Raw genomic sequence first — 21363 nt, 5'->3', positions numbered from 1 at the left:
CACAGGAGGACTCAGCTTGCACAGGAATAGCTGGTGACTTTGAAGAAACCAAGAGAACCCAATACCCAAGAACATGCTACAAGTTTTAGAATCTTGTAGAAGTACTTCAGTGATTATGTACTTGTATGCATGAATGTGCACATACATACAGCACACTCCTGGATGGTGGGACTACAAAGCACAATGGAGGAATTGTAGAGGCTACTCTTCAATGCAAATGAACCTGGCAGTTAGGCAGAATGAAATGCCTTGATATAATCACTGTCATCTTTACAATAAAGAAAAGCATGGGTTGCAATGATCCCAGATGACAACACTCTTCAGCATCCCTTGAGCAGAAAAAGTAATGCATTGTAACAGAATACTTCAGCATTGAAATGTTCTGGAACAAAAGGTAGCACCCATGGCTATATCCAGATGTTCTGAAAATCCCTGTGAATGAACCAACTCTATTACTCAGTTTTCTGTTCTTTTCTTTTCTCAGCATTCCAGAGTCACATCCTATCTGCTTAAAAAGCATTTTCCTTAATTTAAACCACAGGTTTAGAATAAACTCAGGTGGACTACATGGCAGGTGATTCAAGTACCTCATAGCATCACATCCTCTTGTTCAGTTATACAATCTTACACAGGACCTGCCTAGGGAATGGTGCCCCATACATAGTTTGGATCTTTCTACACGTATTAAATTTCTTAGGACACTTTCTAACAGTCAAACCCACATCCCAACTCAGTGTAGACTCCATCCAATTGAAACAATCCTCACAGGTAGTTCCAGGTTGTATCAAGTTGACAATTAAAGCTAACCATCACAGACCTAGTGGAAGGTTCTCTTAACCTTGGGCCTAGCCAAGAAGAATCGAGAGGAAGAACATAATACCTCTGAGCCCAAGCTCAAAAGACCAGCTCTGGACAAAACAGTTTCTTACCCAATTTCTTTCCCTTTGTTTCCACAGAAATTTGCTTCTGTTGACTTTCTTGGAGACCCCAGAGAGGTAAAGTCCTTTGCTTTCGAATTATAGGTACTAAGTCTTACAATTAAGGAATAATACTCATTTGATTTTAGTACTATTATCTGTGTGTGCACTGCCAAGGTCCAAAGAGGGGGAATTACTTGTGAGGGTAACATTGTCAGGAGAACCAGGGCCAGGATGGCCTGATTCACAGTCAAGTCATCCCACTCAGCAGCTTGGTGTCCCCCAGAGTCATCTAACCCCTTCTAAGAGAAATTTCTTGCTTTAAAAATGATCCTGTAGGAGTGGGATACACAAGAACCTTCCACTATCAGGATACTGAGATGGCTAAGGAGGCCTGGAGCCATCAAGAGGGAGCAGAGGTCTCCTGAAAGGACACAGGGCTGACATACTGTGAAGGAATAGACTTTGATCTCAGTGCTGAGCACCTCATACCCTTCCCACCAGCCAGAAAAATGCAACAGTGCCCTCCATCTCCTCCCTCCTTCTCTCCCTATTCCAGGCACTGGGCTGGAGATTAGTTCTGCAGCATCTATAGTTCCAGCTCCTCTGCTTCCTTCACAGGGCTCCCAGCACTCCCCAGAGAGGTCCCATGAGAAAGAAATGAGATTCTTCCAACATTCAGAAGAGTTGTAGGAAGCACTTCCCTGTGGCAGGATGTGACTTAGGACTGGGATATGAGAACCCAACAGACAGGACCTGTTTTCTTATGTCTAGCATGGCATCACAATCAGAAAAAATAATAAACTACATACACAGTTTGTGTTCCCATAGATGGAGTTGAAGTGCAAGCAGTATGCGACAGAGAGTTGCATGTTGGTTTGAGGTGATCAAGTCAGGAGGTGACTTCAACAGTTGTTGGCCTCTCGGTGGAGCTCTAAAGAGGGAAAGAAACCAGCTGTTTGTAATCCTAGGATGAGAGGCTGTGCTGAAGAAGGCTAGCACATTTGGGAAGGGAGCGATAAAGGATGAGCAGGCCTGAGACTGGGTGGGTAGAAGTATGAGTTGGGTTGGACAGTGAAAGTCTTGGCCTATGGCTCAGAATAAGAGGGGAGCTGTTTGGAGTACTATGACGAGAGCAGTATCAGTGGGTTTACTAATGTCTCTGACCATAGCATAATTATAGATTATAGGGAAGGATGGGACATGGAAAACCAGTTTGGAGGCCACTGTGTGACAATAAGGCACTGGGTTTTTATAATATCTATAATATGCCAGGGCATTGCAGTGAGGTTGCAATATATTGTTTTGTATCTGGAAACTGTGAGGGAATATCTGAACAGGACTTACTGTGGGTGTGTGAGAAAAACAAAGCAAGGAAGCCCCTGACTTCTGTCACCCAAGCAGGCAATGCACACAGCACCACAGTGCAGGGAACAGAATCCCAGGGGATAATAGCAATTAATTGCTCATAGTGCCACATTTGCTCCTGGGGGACCTTCTCTTGAATATAGTTCCACCTGGGTTATCTCTCTGTGTCCATCACTTTTAATGTTTTCCCTTCTCATCTCCATGTCCTCTGATGTTACCAGACTTACTCTTACAAAAAACAGAGACCCACCATCTTAAACTCCTGACCTTCAAGAGGGAAATCCCTCCATGGAGTTGGTCCTATAAAACATTGCTGAGTGCCAAAAATGTTCCAGAAATTATACAGACAATATGCTACACAATTTATTCCTCCCTGTATCCTATGCTTAAGCATCCCTCCAAATCAGAACTATTTGTAAATCTCACAAATAGCCCATCACAGTGATACTTTACCCATGAGGTCATTTCCTATCAAATGTTTGAGAAATGTTGGTTAACAGAGAGTACACACAACTGCTGTGTGTGGCCAGCACTATTTTTCTTCAGAGAAGCTGCTTCTGTCATCTGCTGCCATGATGGCTTCTCTGCATTGCACAGTTTACTATGGCAGAAGTAATTGTTCATAGGTCCTAGTCTCCATTGTCAACTTATTGCAGGAGAGTTTGAACCCCACCTGCATCTCTCAGATGCAGGATCAAATATAGTTTGGTCTCCTTGTGTTGTTTTCTTAAGCCTAATTACATTTTTTAACAGTACAAATTAAGATATGCATAGGTAGATATCATATACCATATCCCCATCTGTAATCGAGGGTGCTGATTTGCAGACTCACTTAGTAAAATATCTCTGGAAGTTAAAACCATTTCTCATGACAGTGTTCTGGTTATCCCCACAGTGAGTGTAAAGCAGGTGGTGCCCAGATTCCATCTGAGATCTGAGCAGAAATACTTTGTCTTCTTGCTCATGCTCAAAAGCTCACAAGTGTGTTCCATTTTGACTATTTAGGGCTTACTTTAAGAACAGTAATTTTCTGGTTTTTAAATGTCCTTTTATAGGAGTGCCTGGCTAGCTCAATCAATAGAGCATGAGACTCTTAAAATGTCCTTTTATAGGTATTTAGATGTTTATACATGAATATACTGTATTTATATCATCTCTACCCTTCCCTCTCCCAATGCAAAACCCTTTCCTCTCTAATTCTTCTTGAGTTCTGATCTCATCTTCTAAAAGTATTATATATTGTGTGCAACACAGAAACACACACACACACATACACACACGTGTGCATGTGTATGTTCCGAGTGCCTATGTGTGTGTGTGTGTGTGTGTGTGTGAGAGAGAGAGAGAGAGAGAGAGAGAGAGAGAGAGAGAGAGAGAGTGAGAGAGAGATCCTTCAGTCCTTCTAATCTTCCTGCTTCCTTTTCACTGAGTCTCAGAATAGGTGTTTTGTAGATATACTGAATGGGGACAGGCAATTAGACTCCAGTAGGCTTTGTTTTCTGCAATAAGAAGCTGCTTTGATGAGGGGTGAGAGCTATTCTTATCTTTGTGTAAATGGATAGCTGTTCAGAATGCATTTAGAAACTATGTGATTTAGGGAACCATCAGTAGTAGGTTCTCCTATGAGGTCTATGACTTCTATAGCTGTGGGTGCTAAGCATGGTTTCCTCAAGCTGGATCCAGGCATGTGGGGTAAGTAGGGATAGGGATGGTATGCTGGGGCAGTTATAATTTTATCACATTAGCATACACAGTGTTAAGTCTCATTATGGTATTTTCAAACAAAAATAAATTCATATGAATTAAATTTGTTTTTAAACAATTTTGAATTCTGTACATGCATGTGATACACATCAACCACTTTTGCCTCTAACATCTCTACAAGCAACCAGATCCTTTTCTTTCCACAAATCTCTCTTACATTCATAACTATCTTCTTATTTTGCAACCCACTTAGATCATTCTTGGTTGTCTGTATGATCATGGGTTTGGAGTTAACTCTTGGATCCTGGTGGGTTGAGCAGTTTGTATACAATAAGACATTGGCTCTTCCTCACTATTGTCTATTAACAGTCAATAATGGAGAGTTAAAGAGCTGGACCCTGTCAGCATCACCCACTTCCTTAACTTATTGTTGATAGGGTCTGCAAAGTATTAATGAAAATTATTGTCTAGAGAAGGTGGTTTCCCATGCCTTCATACTGTCTTCCAATAGTACATACTTCCTGCCACATCTTCTACAATGTTTCCTAATCTTTGACAAGAGTGGTATATATATCTCACTCTGGCCTGGGCAGAATAGTCTTGGACATTTCATTTCTATCTTCCCAGAGCTATCCCTTCTTGCCCACTGTGGTTGATGGAGTGCTCCTGCCAAAGTCACCAGAAGAGATTCTGGCTGAGAAGAGTTTCAACACTGTACCCTACATGGTGGGCATCAACAAGCAAGAGTTTAGCTGGATCATTCCAATGGTGAGAACATATGGCCTCTTATACAGGCGTATCCTCAGTCACAGCCACTGGGAAACCTCCTGCTCAAATGCCATCTTTCTACTTGAGTTTTCTTTGAGACCAGAACAGATGTCCTCATTGTCATGAGTGGGTATTTGCACGGCAACATTACCCAGGAAGCCCAACTATTTTCTGGCAATTTCAGTCCCCAAAGACTAATTTCCTTAAGAAGTCCTGAAATTCATAGCCTGGAAGGGTCAAAGATAATTCCTGTGCAGATGGAGCAACAAAGGACATTTACAAAGGAGGAGGAGCTAGAGAGCAGGGGTCAGGCTGGGGCTCAGCAGCTTCCACCTTGGAGCTGAACTCTCAGGTCTCCATGAATCAAAGGGCTCTGAAGTGCCCTGTTGCCAACAGTCAGAGACACGTCATTGATTTAGTTCTGAAACCCAAACAGGATTGACTTTTTAATATGCCATAAAGTCAGACACAGAGCAATCCAATTGGCTACTTTTAGTTCACTTTTAGTAGTGTGGCTGAAATATAGAAAAGAAAAGGCATGACCGGAGTTCAGGTTCCTGACTCCCAATACCTAGAGAGCTTTCAAGGCTGGGAGCTCAAGAACTGATGTGAATAGTGAGTCTGGTAGAAGGCTATTGAATTCAGTTCATACTCTCACCAGGACTGGAAGTTATAAGCTGAAATAAGACTCTCACCAAAGTGTGTCTGTTGTCTTCCATGCAGGTACAAAAGAAATCAAGCATCATATTCCCCAGATGTTTACATTCCAAATGTTTTCAAAGGTCACAAGCAAAGTCTTTGTCATGTCTTGAGAAAGTAATTCTGGAAAGATATTATTAACTCTTGGGACATAGAAAGGACTGGTAACTTCAAGCTATTTAATTCTCAAAGAGAGGGTTTAGGGGCCAATCTGCATGTCGGCAAATTCAGGCTGAAAAATAGAATACCTTCCACTGAGTGTCCTAAGGACCTAAGTTGGTGTCATGCTAGGACATTGACATAAGATGCTAGAGTATATCAAGTCTCAGATTGCAGAGATTTGAACAAGCTATAAACATACTAATAGTTCTATAACTTCTCTGGAGAAGAACTTTGGGGATCATAAAACTGTCTAGTCACATGGCTAACTTTAGCTTCCTCGGTCACCTGAGGCTGCTGGCAAGGGCTTGAGTCCTCTGCCTTGAACAATGACTTTTATATTATTCTAACCTAGATATTAATTTGCTATTTGGATGACTGCTGTGGATGTGTTATATACATATATATTTAAACACATATGTACATACTTTGTATTGAAGTACCTATAAGCCGATGTATATAGACTATATAGACCTTACAAAGAAGATATTTTAATATGTATATATGTAAAATGTATACTAAATTAATATATATAGTATATAATAGATGAACATATAATATATACTATATTTATAGTACATAATAAATACTGTATGCAAATGTATATTTAATATAAATAAATCATGTAAATAATATACATTCATATATTCAGTTTGTATATGATGCATATAATATTTTACATATTATATACACACACACCTTAGTACTGTTCATTCATTTTCTTCTCAAACATGAACTTTTGAGATCACTTGTTAAGATCCAGTAAAGAAGTTTCCATCTGTATTGATTTGATCGTTTGGCTGCTCTGATTCTTGTCATTTCCCCATAATTCATGACTGTTCATAATCGTTTCTTTAACAGTTTCTGAGCTTTCCAATCTCCGAAGACAAACTGGACCAGAAGAGAGCCGCTTTCATTCTGCGGCAGGCCTACCCCATTCTTGTAAGAGTTGAGGGAATCTTGGAAACTGGCTGGGAGAAAGAAGTCTCTGTGATTTTCTTTGAAACACACATATATCCAGTGCTTGAAAAGTGCTTAGATGTGGGGCTCAGATCCAGATTTCTGCTTTTCCCACTTCAAAATCCTCATAAGAAATTCACATTTGTTATTTGCAACCCAACCCTTCCCTGCTGGTGACTGCAGGCAAGTTGTTGGAAAAAATATATATATACCTCAGTAAATCAAATAGGATGGAGTCAGGGACCGGTGGCATATGACTTATGTAGGATGCTAAGAAGAGGTATCACAGAAAGTGACACCATTGGGGATTATAGAGTTTGGCCTCTCTACTTTTTTGGCACATAGGTTGTTGTCATCTGCAGGTCCCTGGGTGCCCCATAAAGATAAAGAGAAGTTATGTAGCTGCAAATCTTATGACTTGTATCTTTTTTACTCCATTTCCCATAAATATTTTATTTTAAGTTTAATTTATTGGATAACAAAGGTGCCTTTTCCCAGAGACCAAGAGAAGATAGCAAATTGGTTTTTCCTTAAAGACCCAGAGGTATGTGAGTGTGTAGAGAAAAGAACCTTTCCTTCAGGATAGAGCTGGAAAAATCACTCACTAGAAGGCCGTTAAATCCCTAAGCCATTAGGTGGCTTCAGTCACATGGACTTTTGCTGTTGAAGCCAGTGTGACAATAATGGTATTGCTGAGATGTCTAACTTCCAAAATTCAACGTAAAATCTATTAAAAAACGAATAAACAAATAAACCCAGAGAGTTTATATTACTATTCCTGGGCCATACTCTCCTCCAAAAGTTGCCCTCTTGTCAACTGACCACCTAACCTAGGAGACTTTGGCCCAGAACTCAAGTGGCTCAGGATCAATGGGTCCATGACAACCACCTGGAGAGGTCCCACTGCAGCAGGTTAGGTGGACACTTTCTGGTTCATTTCAGAATGTCTCTGAGAATCTGATTCCTGTGGCTACTGAGAAGTATTTAGGAGGGATAGACAACCCTGACAAGAAGAAGGACCTGTTCCTGGACTTGATTGCAGATGTCATGTTCGGTGTCCCATCTGTAATTGTGGCCCGTAGTCACAGAGGTGAGTCTTGAGAATGGAGTAGGAATGTGAATTCGCCAGCAGCTTTCCTACCTCTGCTTTCAGTATAAGCAGTTATAAAATTCGCTCAGGTCAGCTCTCAAAGGCAGGTTCCCTATGGCCTGCCAGGTTTAGTATTGCTTCTGCAACTAAGATTCTGTTAGAAAAACAGCTCACAATATAATCAAGGACTTGGTCCCAGCAAACACTCTACAGAGACATGGAAATGATCTGGAGACCAACCTGGTGGACAGTCTGTCAAGCTATATTTATAGCTTGGTAAAACGTTATTGACAATTTTCATGTCTATGATAATGAAGGATATTGGACTATGATTTTATTTGCCTGTAGTGCCCCTGTCCTATTTTAACATTGGAATAATGATGTTCTCAGTAAAAGAATTTTACATATATTTGGAAAAAACTCTTCCCTTTAATTTGTGATTCTGTTTATCAATGAAATTGTAGTAAACTGATGTTTTCATTAATGGGAACTTCTAATTACTAATGTATTCTCCTTACTCCATACTGATTTATTCAGATTGACTATTTCTTCTTATTTCTGTCTCTGTTTGGCCTATTAGAGCAGTTATTTACCTGCTTTAGTCATTAATTACCTGGTTGGTGGTGCTTTGCTCTGTCCAGATATCAATCAAGAAGAAATTCTTCAAGCACTGGTCTATATGGCAGCTCTTAAGTTTGGCTGCTTTGACTGTGGGTGTAGGCAGGTGACGTCAACAGCAGAGGGCAGTCTCCCATCTTACAACTAAGCACTGTTGGGGAACAACATGAAACACATGCAGTCCTTAGTCCTGCAAACAGTTCAGCTCCTGTGTGGGCCCAGGAAGCCAGGATTCTCCAGTCCTTTGCTGCTGTCACTGAAGCATCTGCAAAAGCAGAAAACAGTAGGATATAGCCCTCCAAACTCCCCCCCCTTTTTTAAAACAGTAACCAGTATTGGGGCTCTTGTGTGAGTCCACGAGTGAAAAGTCCCTTAGCCCTCAATACTGATCAGTGTCACAGCTCTCGCACTGGACCCAGGGTCTGAAACCCTTGGCCTAAAGAACTCCAAGGCCTTTGCAAAAACCTCTGTCAGCCAGGATCTGCAGTCTTTTTTTCTAGCACCTTATGACCTATATCTTTCAATCTAGGTTCCCTTCCATCTCCTGTTGTCTCTCGTTCCATTGGCTATCTTCCTGGGTCTGATGTTCCCAAGATGTTCAGCGGCTTCTGCTTTAGCAGTGTGGCCTGCCAATAGCTCTGCTGCTTCTGCCATTGCTGCTGCTAAACATTGTCACATTGTGCTACATTTCTGCTACAGCGCTGTTTGTAAGACTGAATTTGGCAAGGGAAGAGTACTCCAAAGTCTCACATTAGGCCTGATGTTTCAGTGCCAGAAGAGAGAGCACAGGCAAGCATCTCTCAGCCATATTACCAAATAAGCCTGAGCAGCCTGCTTATACCTAGAGGAAGGATATTTACATTAAGAGGTCTTGTGTCCTTACCACTAAGTTACAGCAGCCATCTGCTAGATGGCCAAGGGAACTGCTTACTCCACTAACCTGGGTGCAAATGACCATGGGATCATCTAAAGTTCACCAAGTGTTGTGATAGCAAAACGTCTGGTACAAGCTATTTCAAATTGTCTTGGTGATGCCATACCCTCAGTAGCCAGAGCTCTCAGCTATTCTCATTCTATGGTTGTCTCAAAGAGTCTGTGGAGGATTCAAGTAGATTGATAATGTCATAAAGGTTGTTTAGCCCAAGGGAGCCAAGTCAGAAAATTGTACATTAGAGAGTCAAGATGCTCCTCCTTCACCATAATTGCTTATTGACAGGAAAATTGACAGGAGAGCCTAATATACTCAACAGAACTTATCATTGGCGCTGATGGTGGTTTTAATCATATTAAACACTTTCCAGTATACTGGGTGCATGTAAGTCCCCTTAAATGACACAATTCTTTCCATTATCCAGTTCTTGTGAATATATTTGTCTGTAGCAGTATCTCATGATGCTGAGATGTTGATATACAAATCAAAAAACATTAATACTCCACATAAATACATTAAAGGATAGAAACCACATGATCATCTCATTAGATGCAGAAAAGGCCTTAAACAAAATTCATGATAATAGTCCTGGAGAGTATAGGGATACAGGGTACAGATATTAAAATGATAAAGGCAGTATTTAGCAAGGCCACAGCCAACATTATTCTAACTAGAGAGAAATCCAAAGCATTTCCACTAAAGGGAACAAATCAAGTATGTCCCCTCTCTCTCCTTGTTCAACACAGTACTTGAAGTCTTAGCCAAAGCAACAGATGAGTGATGGAGTTAAGGAGGGACACAAACAGGAGAGGAAGAAGGCAGTGTCCTTATGGTGATGAGATTCTGTGTATAAAAGATACTAAAGACTCCGTTAGAAAATTCCTGCAGCTGAGAAACAGGGTCTTCAGAACTGGACTCAGGTCTTCAACCTTGGTCTCAAGTTCTTTATCACCCAAGATATCTTGATAGCCTGTAGTATAATCTAATAATCTATAATAAGATATTAAAAATACAACTTTGATTAAGTATAAGAGCTCTACATCCCTGTCCCTCAACACACACTTTCTTCATGATTCTGATATCAGGATTTAAATCATCTGGGCAGACATCATAACTTATTGTAGGTCTAATTGATTAATTTATCTCATCTATAACCATTGGTATAATTAATTTCTATTGACCCTTCACACTATACAGGATGAAAGTGTACCCACATTTCAACTATAGTTCTAGAGAGTCCTGCTTCACACCAATGGCTTTGATGTCTCACAATACTCATTACAATCTTGGAGCTTTTGTTTAAAAGACCTGCTTTAGTCACTCCTGTAGAGTGCATCAAGAGGCAGCCAGTCCCACAGCTCTGTCTGGGGAGCTGCTCTGTCCCCCCTCACCCCTGAAAGACCCTTTCCTGAGCACAGTGCTCCAGGCTGGATTACTTTGCTTCAGCACACTGCCTGGATCAGCTGCTCTCCCAAGCCCTGGGGTTTCCTCTAAGACACTGGAGGTGGGTTTGGCACTTCCCTGATTGTGAAGCTCTTAGCACTGATGCCCCTGGGGTTCTCCCTTCTCTTTGACTGTTAAGGCTGTGATTGTTTTGTGTCTTGGCTAAAATCACATGGAGGCTGCTGTGCTTTCTGACCTAATGCTGGGAATCTATCCCAGAAGCAGAGCATTTCCAGCCTCAGCCTCTTGAAATAAATGTTCTGTCCTCCTTCTGTTTTCTTTCCTCTAAAGTCCTCTTATTCAAATGTTTAGACTGGTGACAGCACCTCATTGTCTTTGCTTCTATTTACTGTTACAACTTGTAACTACTCAGAATGTGTGTCTTAATTTCCTTCCAAATATTGTGATTATAAGAAGTCTAAAAATACCAGAGGTTCAGCAAGAGGTGATAAAAATACCTTGGGCAATGTACTATGTAAAATGCATTCTTTCATTCACACACAAACACACACAAAATCTCTGCTGCATAGCTGGGGTCTGAGTTCCCTTCTAAAATTACCATATGGCAGAGACAAGAGCAAACCCTTTCCACCAAGTTCTACTTATTTTGCAGCACCTGTTCCATAAATGGATTTCAGAATCACATGGTTGCGAAGGTTACACTAAGAGAAGGTATGAAAGGTGATTTTCCTCCTCATCCTTTTTATGTCATAAAATTTCTGTCAGTCGATATATCATGATGTGAAATAATGACAACAGTTATTAAATATACCCCAAATTATTTTAAATGTGCATATTATGACATACATGCTAAAACTGAATTATAAATGTATAAAAGTTTGTACACACACATATATATGTGTATATATATATATATATGTATATGTATGTATGTACGTATGTGTATCTATACACACCTATAAAACACTGGGAACTTCTCAGTGTGATATAATTATACATTTTAATTTTGCTTTGCTTTTTACTTTTCTGCAAATTTCAATTCTCTTGCTATGTCCATGGGGGCAAAGTTGTAAAATTTCTCCACGAGGCTGACATGCAACCCTTCCCTTCCTAATGTTCCTCCTCTGTGAACACCCATGTGCTACTGTGACTAGTGCACAGTTATGAGGCTCCTGTGCTGGGGCTTCTGGCTAGATCATAAGGAGCAAGGATTGGTGGCTCCATTGATACTGTAAGAAAAGTGGCATCTTGACTCACACCTAGGACTTTGTTGGTGAGTGTGGAAGGCAGAGGAGATGGGAGAGAGGTTGGGAGAGACTCCAGGTCATCTTGACTTGACACTTTGTTTTGCCATTACTTTCTCACGTTATGATATTACACTTGCACCAAGCACTTGGCTGGATGGGAAATCTGAAACCTCCAGATTCTGCCTAGATTTTTAAAATCTAACCAGCATAATTTTCAGAGAGGCAGTCCAGGTTTTCTTCAGCCTGCTCTGTAGAGCTGAGAAAACCCCTGGGAATGCTCAAAGCCAGTCTGGATGAAAGACTAGTCTAGACTATCTTGGAACCAAGGAGCAGCCATGTCATCATTAACACACATCCTATGTATTTATTTTTGGCTGTGAGCCTAGTCTTTAGTGGCTGAGCCATCTCTCCAGCCCAATCCTGTATATTTACTGCAATCAGGGATACATTAATATGCTCATTCAATATACACCTGGTTCAAATCCTAATTCCATGTCAATCAGCTGTGTAGCTCTAAAGAAGTCTATCTCCTCTATACATGAAGAGTGTGCTCAACCACAGGGCCTGGCCTTGATACCATCCAGGTATGTGTCTGGAAATGTGAACTGTGCATGAATCCATGTCTCCTCAGATGCTGGAGCTCCCACTTACATGTATGAATTTCAATATCGTCCAAGCTTTGTATCAGACATGAGACCCAAGACTGTGATAGGGGACCATGGTGATGATCTCTTCTCTGTATGGGGAGCCCCGTTTTTAAAAGGTAATGTCTCTTTTCTGGATGTGCCCTTGGTGATGTGATGCCTGTGTTTGGGTTTTGGCTTTATGACCTTGAGGAAGTTTTTCCTTCTAAACTGGCTTTCCTGACTCTCTGTAACAGGGCTCAGCTGTGGAACAGTGCCCAGCCTTTCTGCTTCTGCAGATTGTGTTAATGTGTCCCCAGGCATAATCATTCTGAATTTGTCACAGGTGACAAATGAAAAGATCTGATGGGTTGCAAGTAGGCCTTGCTTAAGTCAGGGATGTCATGGTTTGATTTTCCTCTTGTGAGAACATTGGATCATGGGAGGAAATTTAAAAATTTTGCTATCCTTAACAAGGCCTATTGAGCAACAATAATGATCTTTTTTTTTTTTAAAGTGAAGCCTATAATCACCCAATATACCTCCAATAAAAAATGAATTTCCTGTTTATCACCCCAACCCCCCCCAAAAAAGGCAAGTTTATATATGTACAATACAACATATTTATATATACCTTTAATTATGTGATATTTAAGAGAGGCTTTCACAGCAGCTGCATGTAACTAGTGATCTCTTATAATGCATCACTGTCTGAGAATGCCCAAGCTGTATGACTCCTTGGTTTCTTGGCAGTTCTGATCATTTTCAGAGTCTGTGCAAAGGTGTGAGAATAAGAAAGTGATAAAAACTCTAAAAGCCACCAACCTGATAAGTCAGGTAACTAATTATGTTGCCATTGTACCCCAAGAAGAAAGTGCTGGACAGATGAATGTGGACGATGAAGGCATACAGCTAATGGAATTAAGTCATTTGAACTTAAGTGTGGGCCTGATCGAGCAGGATCTTCAGAAAACTTAGATTTGTGCTCAATAAGTATGTGATAAGGGCCAAGACTCTTCATTTCTCTCATTCAAGTACTAACCAGGCCTGATCACGCTTAGCTTCTGAGATCAGAAGAGACTGGCTGCAAGGAGGGCATTGTGCTCATACAAAGGACTGTATTTCTTAGAGGCTCCCTGTGCTGGTGCTGCTCTACCTTGTAAAGAAAGTCTTACATAGTTAAAGCATCTTCCTTTATCTTCCACAGAGGGTGCCTCAGAAGAGGAGATCAACTTCAGCAAGATGGTGATGAAATTCTGGGCCAACTTTGCTCGGAATGGGTGAGTGAGGTTGGAGATATGGTGTGATGGCTCATAGATTTTGGGAATAAGTGTTTTATAATGTTTGAATGACCAACCTCTTTTTCCTATGATCACAGCATTCTTACAATAAGACCCATGTTAGTTAGTTTTGTAGGCCTGGCAATGTCTGTTAGATAGTTCAGTTTAAAGGATGGATTGTGAAAATCGGCTCACAGAACAATTTTGATTCTCGGGGACTTGGCTGTGGTTTTGTGTCAATATAGAACATCGTGGTGGGAAATAGGGTAGATCGACTCTCTTGATCAGAGAGTAGATATAAGGATAGAGCCCAGGTTCTAATATACTCCTTGTGGGCATGTTCACTATGGCCAAATTCCTCCAACTGGCAGATGACCTTAAATTTTCCATCAACTTTTAATGACATGATCAGATGGGAATTAAGACCAGCATGAATGTTTTGGAAGGAATATTTAAGCTCTAAATCATAACCTGTGACTTTCAAAGGTTCATATCCATCACACAATCTCAGTATTTCCAACACTAATCAGAAGTTCAAGTCAATGACTTCCTCAGTCTTACAGAAACTCTTAGTTTTGAGTCTCCCTTGCAACAAAACAGTAACAGTTCCAAGGTACAATGACAAAGTCCACACATTCCTTTCACACATGGAAGAACAGGAAAGTGGCTTGCAGGAATTGTTCCAAAGCAAATCCAAAATACAAGAGAAAAATCTCAAAGGCTGAAGCTCTGTGTCCAGCAGGAGAGTGTTGGTAGATAATGGGCTTGAAAACTTCTCCTCTATGGTCTTGATGTCTCCACCTCCAAGACCTCTCTGGGACTGGCTGTACTTACAGCCTGAACCTTTCCTAGACAAATGTTCCTGGCCCTGCCTGTCCTAATTTATTAGGATCTCCATAGCAACATCAGCTTCATTCTCACAGTCACACATCATGCTCTCAGTTTTGCTAGCAGGATCTTCAAAACTCCCCCACACTTGCTGGCCTCCCAAACCTTCATTTGAAAATAGGTAGAAACCTTGATGACACTGTAGCTCTTGCATTCTGCATGTTTACAGAACTAGTACCACATAGACAATGCTGAGATGCAACTGTGGCCTGAGATTTTTCAGGCCTCCTTGAAATGTTAGCTATAGCAGCTTCCAAGTCACTGAATATGGGAAAATAAATTCAATGGAATCAGTTCCTTAAACCACTTTGTGGGTGGCAGGGATCCCTAGTGTTCTATTCTCAAAGCAAATTCTTCAAAACAATTTTGTGTTCAAAGTCTGTGATGGACTAATTGACAGCCTCTTAAGTCTTCATTGAATTAGCTCCCCTTTCTTCTTATACAAAGCATACTTGATCCCAGGGCTCGAATCCCTCGAACAACAGAATGTCCTTGCAGACAATGTTAAACATGCTCCTTGTTTGGCAAAACTCCAAATTTCAAGCCTTTTTGGTGTAATTTTTGCTCCTAAATCAGTGTAAACAGATCACAGTCAGCAGAAAATAGCATTGCCACTGCCTGCAATACGTGCTCCCTAAATCTCTCCCACTAGTTAAATAGTGCACCACCTTTGAACTCAGCCTCTCATAAAATTTCAAGGAATGGAAAAAATTTAGATAAATTAATTTCCACAACGGAACATGGATGGCTTCCAATACAGTCGCTTATAGAAGACTCATTCCCATGTCAGTGATCAAATGAATGATTTCTATGTCTTTTCCCCATTAGTTCTCACTAGACTATGCTGAGAGCCTTACTAACTGCATTCTGGGTATTCTGCAGCACACTCACCAAACATTTCCAAACTCTGTCACAAAAGAGTTTAAAAGTCTTCAGAATTATAACATCGGATTAATTAGATGATGTCCTTATCTCAGTAACAATTTCATGTATAGGCTTTCAGTCGGTTCAAAGGATGAATGTTTATTTTGGGCTCTGTGTTACATTTGGACTTTTTATTAGGGGACTATTCTGAGGAAGAGCATCATGGTAGTGACAAGTTTGTACAAAAAGTTCCAGCATCTTGACAGGAAGAAACAGTGAGATAGAAGAGTGGGGGAGGGGAGCTATTCAAGGCCAGGCCTTCAGGGTTCTGTTTAAGTTTCCACTCATGCCCAGGTTGGTATCAGCCTGTATCACACAAGGAAAATTTACCACCAAACCACAATGTAAATGTTCTTACAATGAATAAGATCTCCTGGGCAGGAGATAGAGATCTGGTTACTGATTTCTTGGCAGAGATGAGCTAGGCCCTCCTTGCACATCTTCAAACACTATGGGGACAGCACAGCTGATTTGGTGAATTTCTCTTTTTATTCTGTTCACAGGAATCCCAATGGGGAAGGGCTGCCCCACTGGCCAGAGTATGACCAGAAGGAAGCATACATGCAGATTGGAGTCCCAACACAGGTAGCCTATAAGCTGAAAGACAAGGAAGTCGCCTTTTGGACTGAGCTCAGGGCTAAGGATGTAGTAAAGAGGCCGACCAAGAGGGACCATGTGGAGCTCTGATCAGGATGTCCAGCCAGATTTGAGTGCCTGGAGCCAAGAAATGGCTATTCCACAGAGACTTTTGCTCGTTTGTTTGCTCTACAAAACAAGGCATCTTACTATTGAGTGTATAAACACTTTGATATATTGTATAAGCAACAAGAGAGATATATTGGTCTTTGTGCTCTCAGTTTTTTGTTTTTGGTTTTTTTGTTTTTGTTTTTACAACAGTATAAATCATAACTGTAAATCAAACCAGGATCTGTGTCCTTGAATCAAGATAAATGTATGTGACTCCCAGAGGGAAGTATGGAGAGAGATCCAGTGTAGTGATATTCCACTTATACAGGTAGTGGATAGATGATTGGCTGTCCTGAATCATAAATGAAACAAACAAACTGTGGGAAAAATGAGATGCTATTTTGCCACTTTTTCCTGGGGAACATGAAGAAGGCTATTCACTCCAGAGAGGGAAGGAATGACAGATCAACAGAATGATTCCACCAAAGTCTAGCTTGCCGGTCTAATGAATTTATTGGTCTTACTTAGATGAGGGAAGGGGTTTCTTACCAGTTTACTGAGAAAGAAGCTGCATTATCTGAGCATGGTTGACAACTACCTGTAGTTGCTGAGATGGAATCCCAATCTCAGCCCTCCTCAGCCCAACCTCAGGTGTGTTTATGGTAGCACACTGTTAGATGACATACAAATTAGACAGAATATTATACAACTGGGATAATTATAGTCCCTGGTAGAGTTTATTGGGTTGCTTGTGTAAGCTATCATATCATCTGCAAATAGTGACAGTTTGACTTCTTCCTTTCCAATTTGGATCCCCTTGATCTCCTTTTGTTGTCTTATTGCTTTAGCTAGAACTTCAAGTACAATATTGAAGAGATATGGAGAGAGAGGGCAGCCTTGTCTTGTTCCTGATTTTAGAGGAATCGCCTTAAGCTTCTCTCCATTCAGTTTGATGTTGGCTCTTGGTTTACTGTATATTGCTTTTATTATCTTTAGGTATGGTCTTGTTATCCCTGATCTATCCAAGACCTTAATCATGAAAATGGTGTTGAATTTTGTTAAAGGTTATTAAAGCATCTAGTGAAATGATCATGTGGTTTTTCTTTTTCAGTTTGTTTATATGGTGGGATCACATTGATTGATTTTCATATGTTGAAGCATCCCTGTAAACCAGGGATGACGCCTACGTGGTCTTGTTGGGTGATTTCTCTGATATGTTCTGGGGCTCGATTTTCCAGTATTTTATTGAGTATTTTTGCATCAATGTTCATTAGTTATATTGGTCTGTAGTTTTCTTTCTTAGTTGTGTGTTTGTGTGGCTTGGGTACCAAGGTAATTGTGGCCTCATAAAAAGAGTTTGGTAATGAACCTTCTGCTTTTATTGTGTGGAACAATTTGAGGAGTATTGGTATTAGCTCTTTGAATTTCTGGTAGAATTCTGCACTGAAGCCATCTTATCCTGGGCTTTAATTTTTGGTTGGGAGGCTTTTGATGACTGGCTCTATTCCATTTGGGGTTATAAATCTATGTAAGTTGCCTATCTGTTCTTGACTTAATTTTGGTAAATGATAGTTATCCAGAAATTTGTCTACTTCTTTTGAATTTTCAAATTCTGTGGAGTACAGGTTTTCAAAGTATGATCTGAAAATTGTCTGGATTTCCTTAGTGTTTGTTGTTATGTCCCCCTTTTCATTTCTGATTTTGCATGTTCTCTCTGTGTTTTGGTTAGTTTGGATAAATATTTGTCTATCTTGTTGATTTTATCAAACAAAAACAAAAAACGAGCTCTTTGTTACATTGATTTTTTTTTTTTGTATTGCTTTCATGGTTTGTACTTTATTGATTTTATCCCTCAAATTGATCATTTTCTAGTGTCTACTCCTCCAGGGTGAGTTTCCTTTTCTTTCTTTCTTTCTTTTTTTTTTTTTTTTTTTTTTTTTTTTGTTCTAAGGCTTTTGTTGTGCTGTTAATTTTCTAATGTGACTATCCTCTGTTTTCTTCATATGAGCACTTAGTGCAATGAACTTCCCTCCCAGCAATGCTTTCAAAGTATCCCATAAGTTCGGGTATGTTGTGTCTTCATTCTCTTTGAATTCTAGGAAGTCTTTAATTTCTTTCTTTATTTCTTCTTTGACCCTGGTATGGTGCAGTTGCACATTGTTTAGTTCCCATGAGTTTATGCGGTGTCTGCGATTAGTGTTGTTGTTGTTGAATTCCAACTTTAAAGCATGGTGGTCTGATAAGATACAGGGGACTATTACATTTTTTTTGTATCTGTTGAGGTTTGTTATGTTGCCTAGTGTGTGTATGATTTTAGAGAAGGTTCCATGTGGAGCAGAGAAGAACGTATATTCTTTGTGTTTGTATGTTAAACACAATTGGGTCATAATTTCTGTTACTTCTTTTGTTTCTTTGTTAAGTTTCTGTCTGGTGGTCCTGTCTAGTAGTGAGAGTGGGGTGGTGAAGTCGCTCACTATGAGTGTCTGAGATTTTCTGTGAGCTTTGAGTTTTAGTAGTTTTTCTTTTACTAATGTGGGTGCCTTCGTATTTGGGGCATAGATGGTCAGAATTGAGACTTTGTGTTAACAGATTTCTCCTGTGATGAATACGAAATGACCGTCTTCATCTCTTTTGGTTATTTTTTGTTGAAGTCTAACTTGTTAGATATTAGGGTAGCTACACCTGCTTACTTCTTGGGTCCGTTTGATTGGAAGATCTTTTCCCAACCCTTTACCCTGAGGTAATGTCTGTCTTTGAAGCTTAGATGTGTTTCTTGTATGCAGCAGACTGATGGGTTCTGTCTTCATATCCATTCTTTTATCCTGTGTGTTTTTATAGGCGAGTTAAGATCATTAATGTTCAGGGAAAGTAAGGACCATTGAATTTTAATTCTTGTTTGTTTTAGATTTGTTGTTGTCCATGGTATTGTGAATATACTTATCCTTCTTTAACCTTTGGGTTCTGGTGAAGTGGGATTATCTATTGCCAATGTCTTTGTGAGCATAGTTAATTTCCTTGTGTTGAAGTTTTCCTTCCAGACTTTCTGTAGGGCTGGATTTGTAGATACGTATTGTGAAAATCTGGCTTTGTCATTAAATACCTTGTTTTCTCTGTCTATAAGGATATAGAGTTTTTCTGGGTATAGCAGCCTGGGCTGGCATCCGTGGACTCTTAGCACTTGTAGAACATCTATCCAGGACTTTCTGGCCTTGAGCATTTCCATGGAGAAGTCAGGTGTAATTTTGATAGGTCTGCCTGTACATGTTACCTGTACTTTTTCCTTCGCTGCTCTTAATATTCTTTCTTTATTCTGTATGTTATGTGCTTTAATTATGATGTATTAAGGGAGTCTTTTTGTTGTTGTTCCAGTATATTTGGTGTTCAGTATGCTTCTTTTAGTTTCATAGGCATGTCCTTCCTCAGATTGGGAGTTTTCTTCAACGATTTTGTTGAATATGTTTTCTGAACCTTTGAGCTGGGTGGGCTTCTTCACCTTCTTCTATGCCTATTATTCTTAGGTTTGGCCTTTTCACAGTGTCCTACATTTCCTGGATGTTTTGTCAAAAGAATACAGACCAATGCAAGGATTAATATGCAGAAAAGATCCTATTATCTTACCTGGTCAAGCTCCAGATACCTAGGGCATATTGAATGACTACTACAGCCACATATTCATGAGTAGAGAGGGGCAGTCCACCATACCTGTCCACTTCCATGGATCCACACCATTACCTGAAGAAGGGCAACACAATCACATAGGACACAGGTAGCACAGTCGGGGAAAATACTGATGTTATTTGGTTTGGTCACTTATGTCTAGGCTATGACATGTGGAATATGTCACAAAACACATACAAGTTCCCAGCAAGGCTTTGGCAAGCAATCTGTCTCCTTTCCAGCTCTCATAACTCAGGGTGTAATGTAACTCAGTGAATCTACTGTTCTCTCTTCTTTCATCCTTCCAAGCCTCTTCAAATTGCTAAAAAGAGAACAAAGGCCAGTGATATCATGTTTTCTGCAATTGCCTTGTGCCTAGACTCTGGTTAGGCCTGCATCTGCATTAGCTTCATCTCATCTCAGTTATCTAGAGGTGAATTAAAATTCTCTGTGTATGAGTGGTTAGTCAAAAATACATGTGTTGCCCTGATGTTGCTGTTTCCTAATGTTCCTCCTATGCACTTCAAATTCTCCCACTGCTAAGCTCAGCTCACATCCATGTTCTCCCAGAAGCCTTCATCATTTCCCCAACATTATCAGAACCTAATGTGTGCCTGATGAGGCCCAAAGATGCAAGGAATACAATAATTCACAGTTTGTGGGTTTATTCCAGTGCTCGGGATAATTATTGGTTCATAGTATCTACTATGGTTTCATGTTATTAACAAGATTCTGATCATGTTATTTTACACCCTCATTTTCTTACCTGATTCATATGCTCTTCAATTAAAAATAAAACCCACAAACTGTGGGTAGGAAATGATACTTCCTTGTGTGACAGAGAAGAAATGTGAGTCTGTCAAGATCTCACTTTTAAGTCATAGAGGCAGGGCTTGACTCAGGCCATCTGTTTTACCTGCCCCAAACCTGAATGAAGCCCATGCCCTTAGGATAATGCACAGGCTGTTGAAGGAGGATTCAGAGCTTCCTGAAAATCTGAATAATGCATGTGTGCTGAGCCAGGAACAGCAGACATGCTGCTTTCTCCAGAAAACTGAGTGATACCTGAGCTTGTACATGTGGTGATCTCCATTTGAGGAAACAGAGGCTAAAAAGGTAAGAAACAGTCTCAGTCTCCCATTTTCTCAAATGTAGACCCAGGATTTAAGTCTGGATCAGTGTCTCCAAGACCTGTGTCCAGAGCTGGACATTTTCCAGGATAGAGACCATGTATATCCTTCTTCTTGGGTTCCTTACTATCTTCATGAAAGGACTGAGTAAAGGTCATCCCAGAATGACAACTCAGTTCAGGGACTACTGGCTAAGCTCAAGAGGTTATGATGTTTGTTGTTGTTGTTGATTTTGCTTGCTTGTTTGTTTTTCAGAGAAGATAGCAATGTCTTTAAGTCAAGGCCATTTGTTAATCTTTTCTCTTCTTG

General features: G+C 40.3%; 2 protein-coding genes across 2 annotated transcripts in view; both read left to right on the top strand.

The window, feature by feature from the left end:
• LOC127230031 (liver carboxylesterase 1-like) overlaps window positions 1-16501 on the top strand; it is a 28093-nt gene extending 11592 nt beyond the window's left edge. The window contains 7 exon segments of the mRNA XM_051195159.1: window positions 957-995; window positions 4617-4757; window positions 6477-6557; window positions 7518-7665; window positions 12497-12628; window positions 13696-13768; window positions 16084-16501. Coding sequence (XP_051051116.1) covers window positions 957-995; window positions 4617-4757; window positions 6477-6557; window positions 7518-7665; window positions 12497-12628; window positions 13696-13768; window positions 16084-16267 — 798 coding nt within the window. The 3' untranslated portion in view covers window positions 16268-16501.
• The window catches only part of LOC127230009 (carboxylesterase 1D), a 392242-nt gene that overhangs the window by 36036 nt on the left and 334843 nt on the right, over window positions 1-21363 (top strand). The gene's annotated exons all lie outside the window — the stretch shown is intronic.

Source organism: Phodopus roborovskii, unplaced genomic scaffold, assembly GCF_943737965.1.
Source record: "Phodopus roborovskii unplaced genomic scaffold, PHOROB, whole genome shotgun sequence".
Taxonomy (NCBI): Eukaryota; Metazoa; Chordata; class Mammalia; order Rodentia; family Cricetidae; genus Phodopus; species Phodopus roborovskii.
Note: the sequence above shows the minus strand (reverse complement) of the source record. Positions and strands in the feature narration are given on the sequence as shown.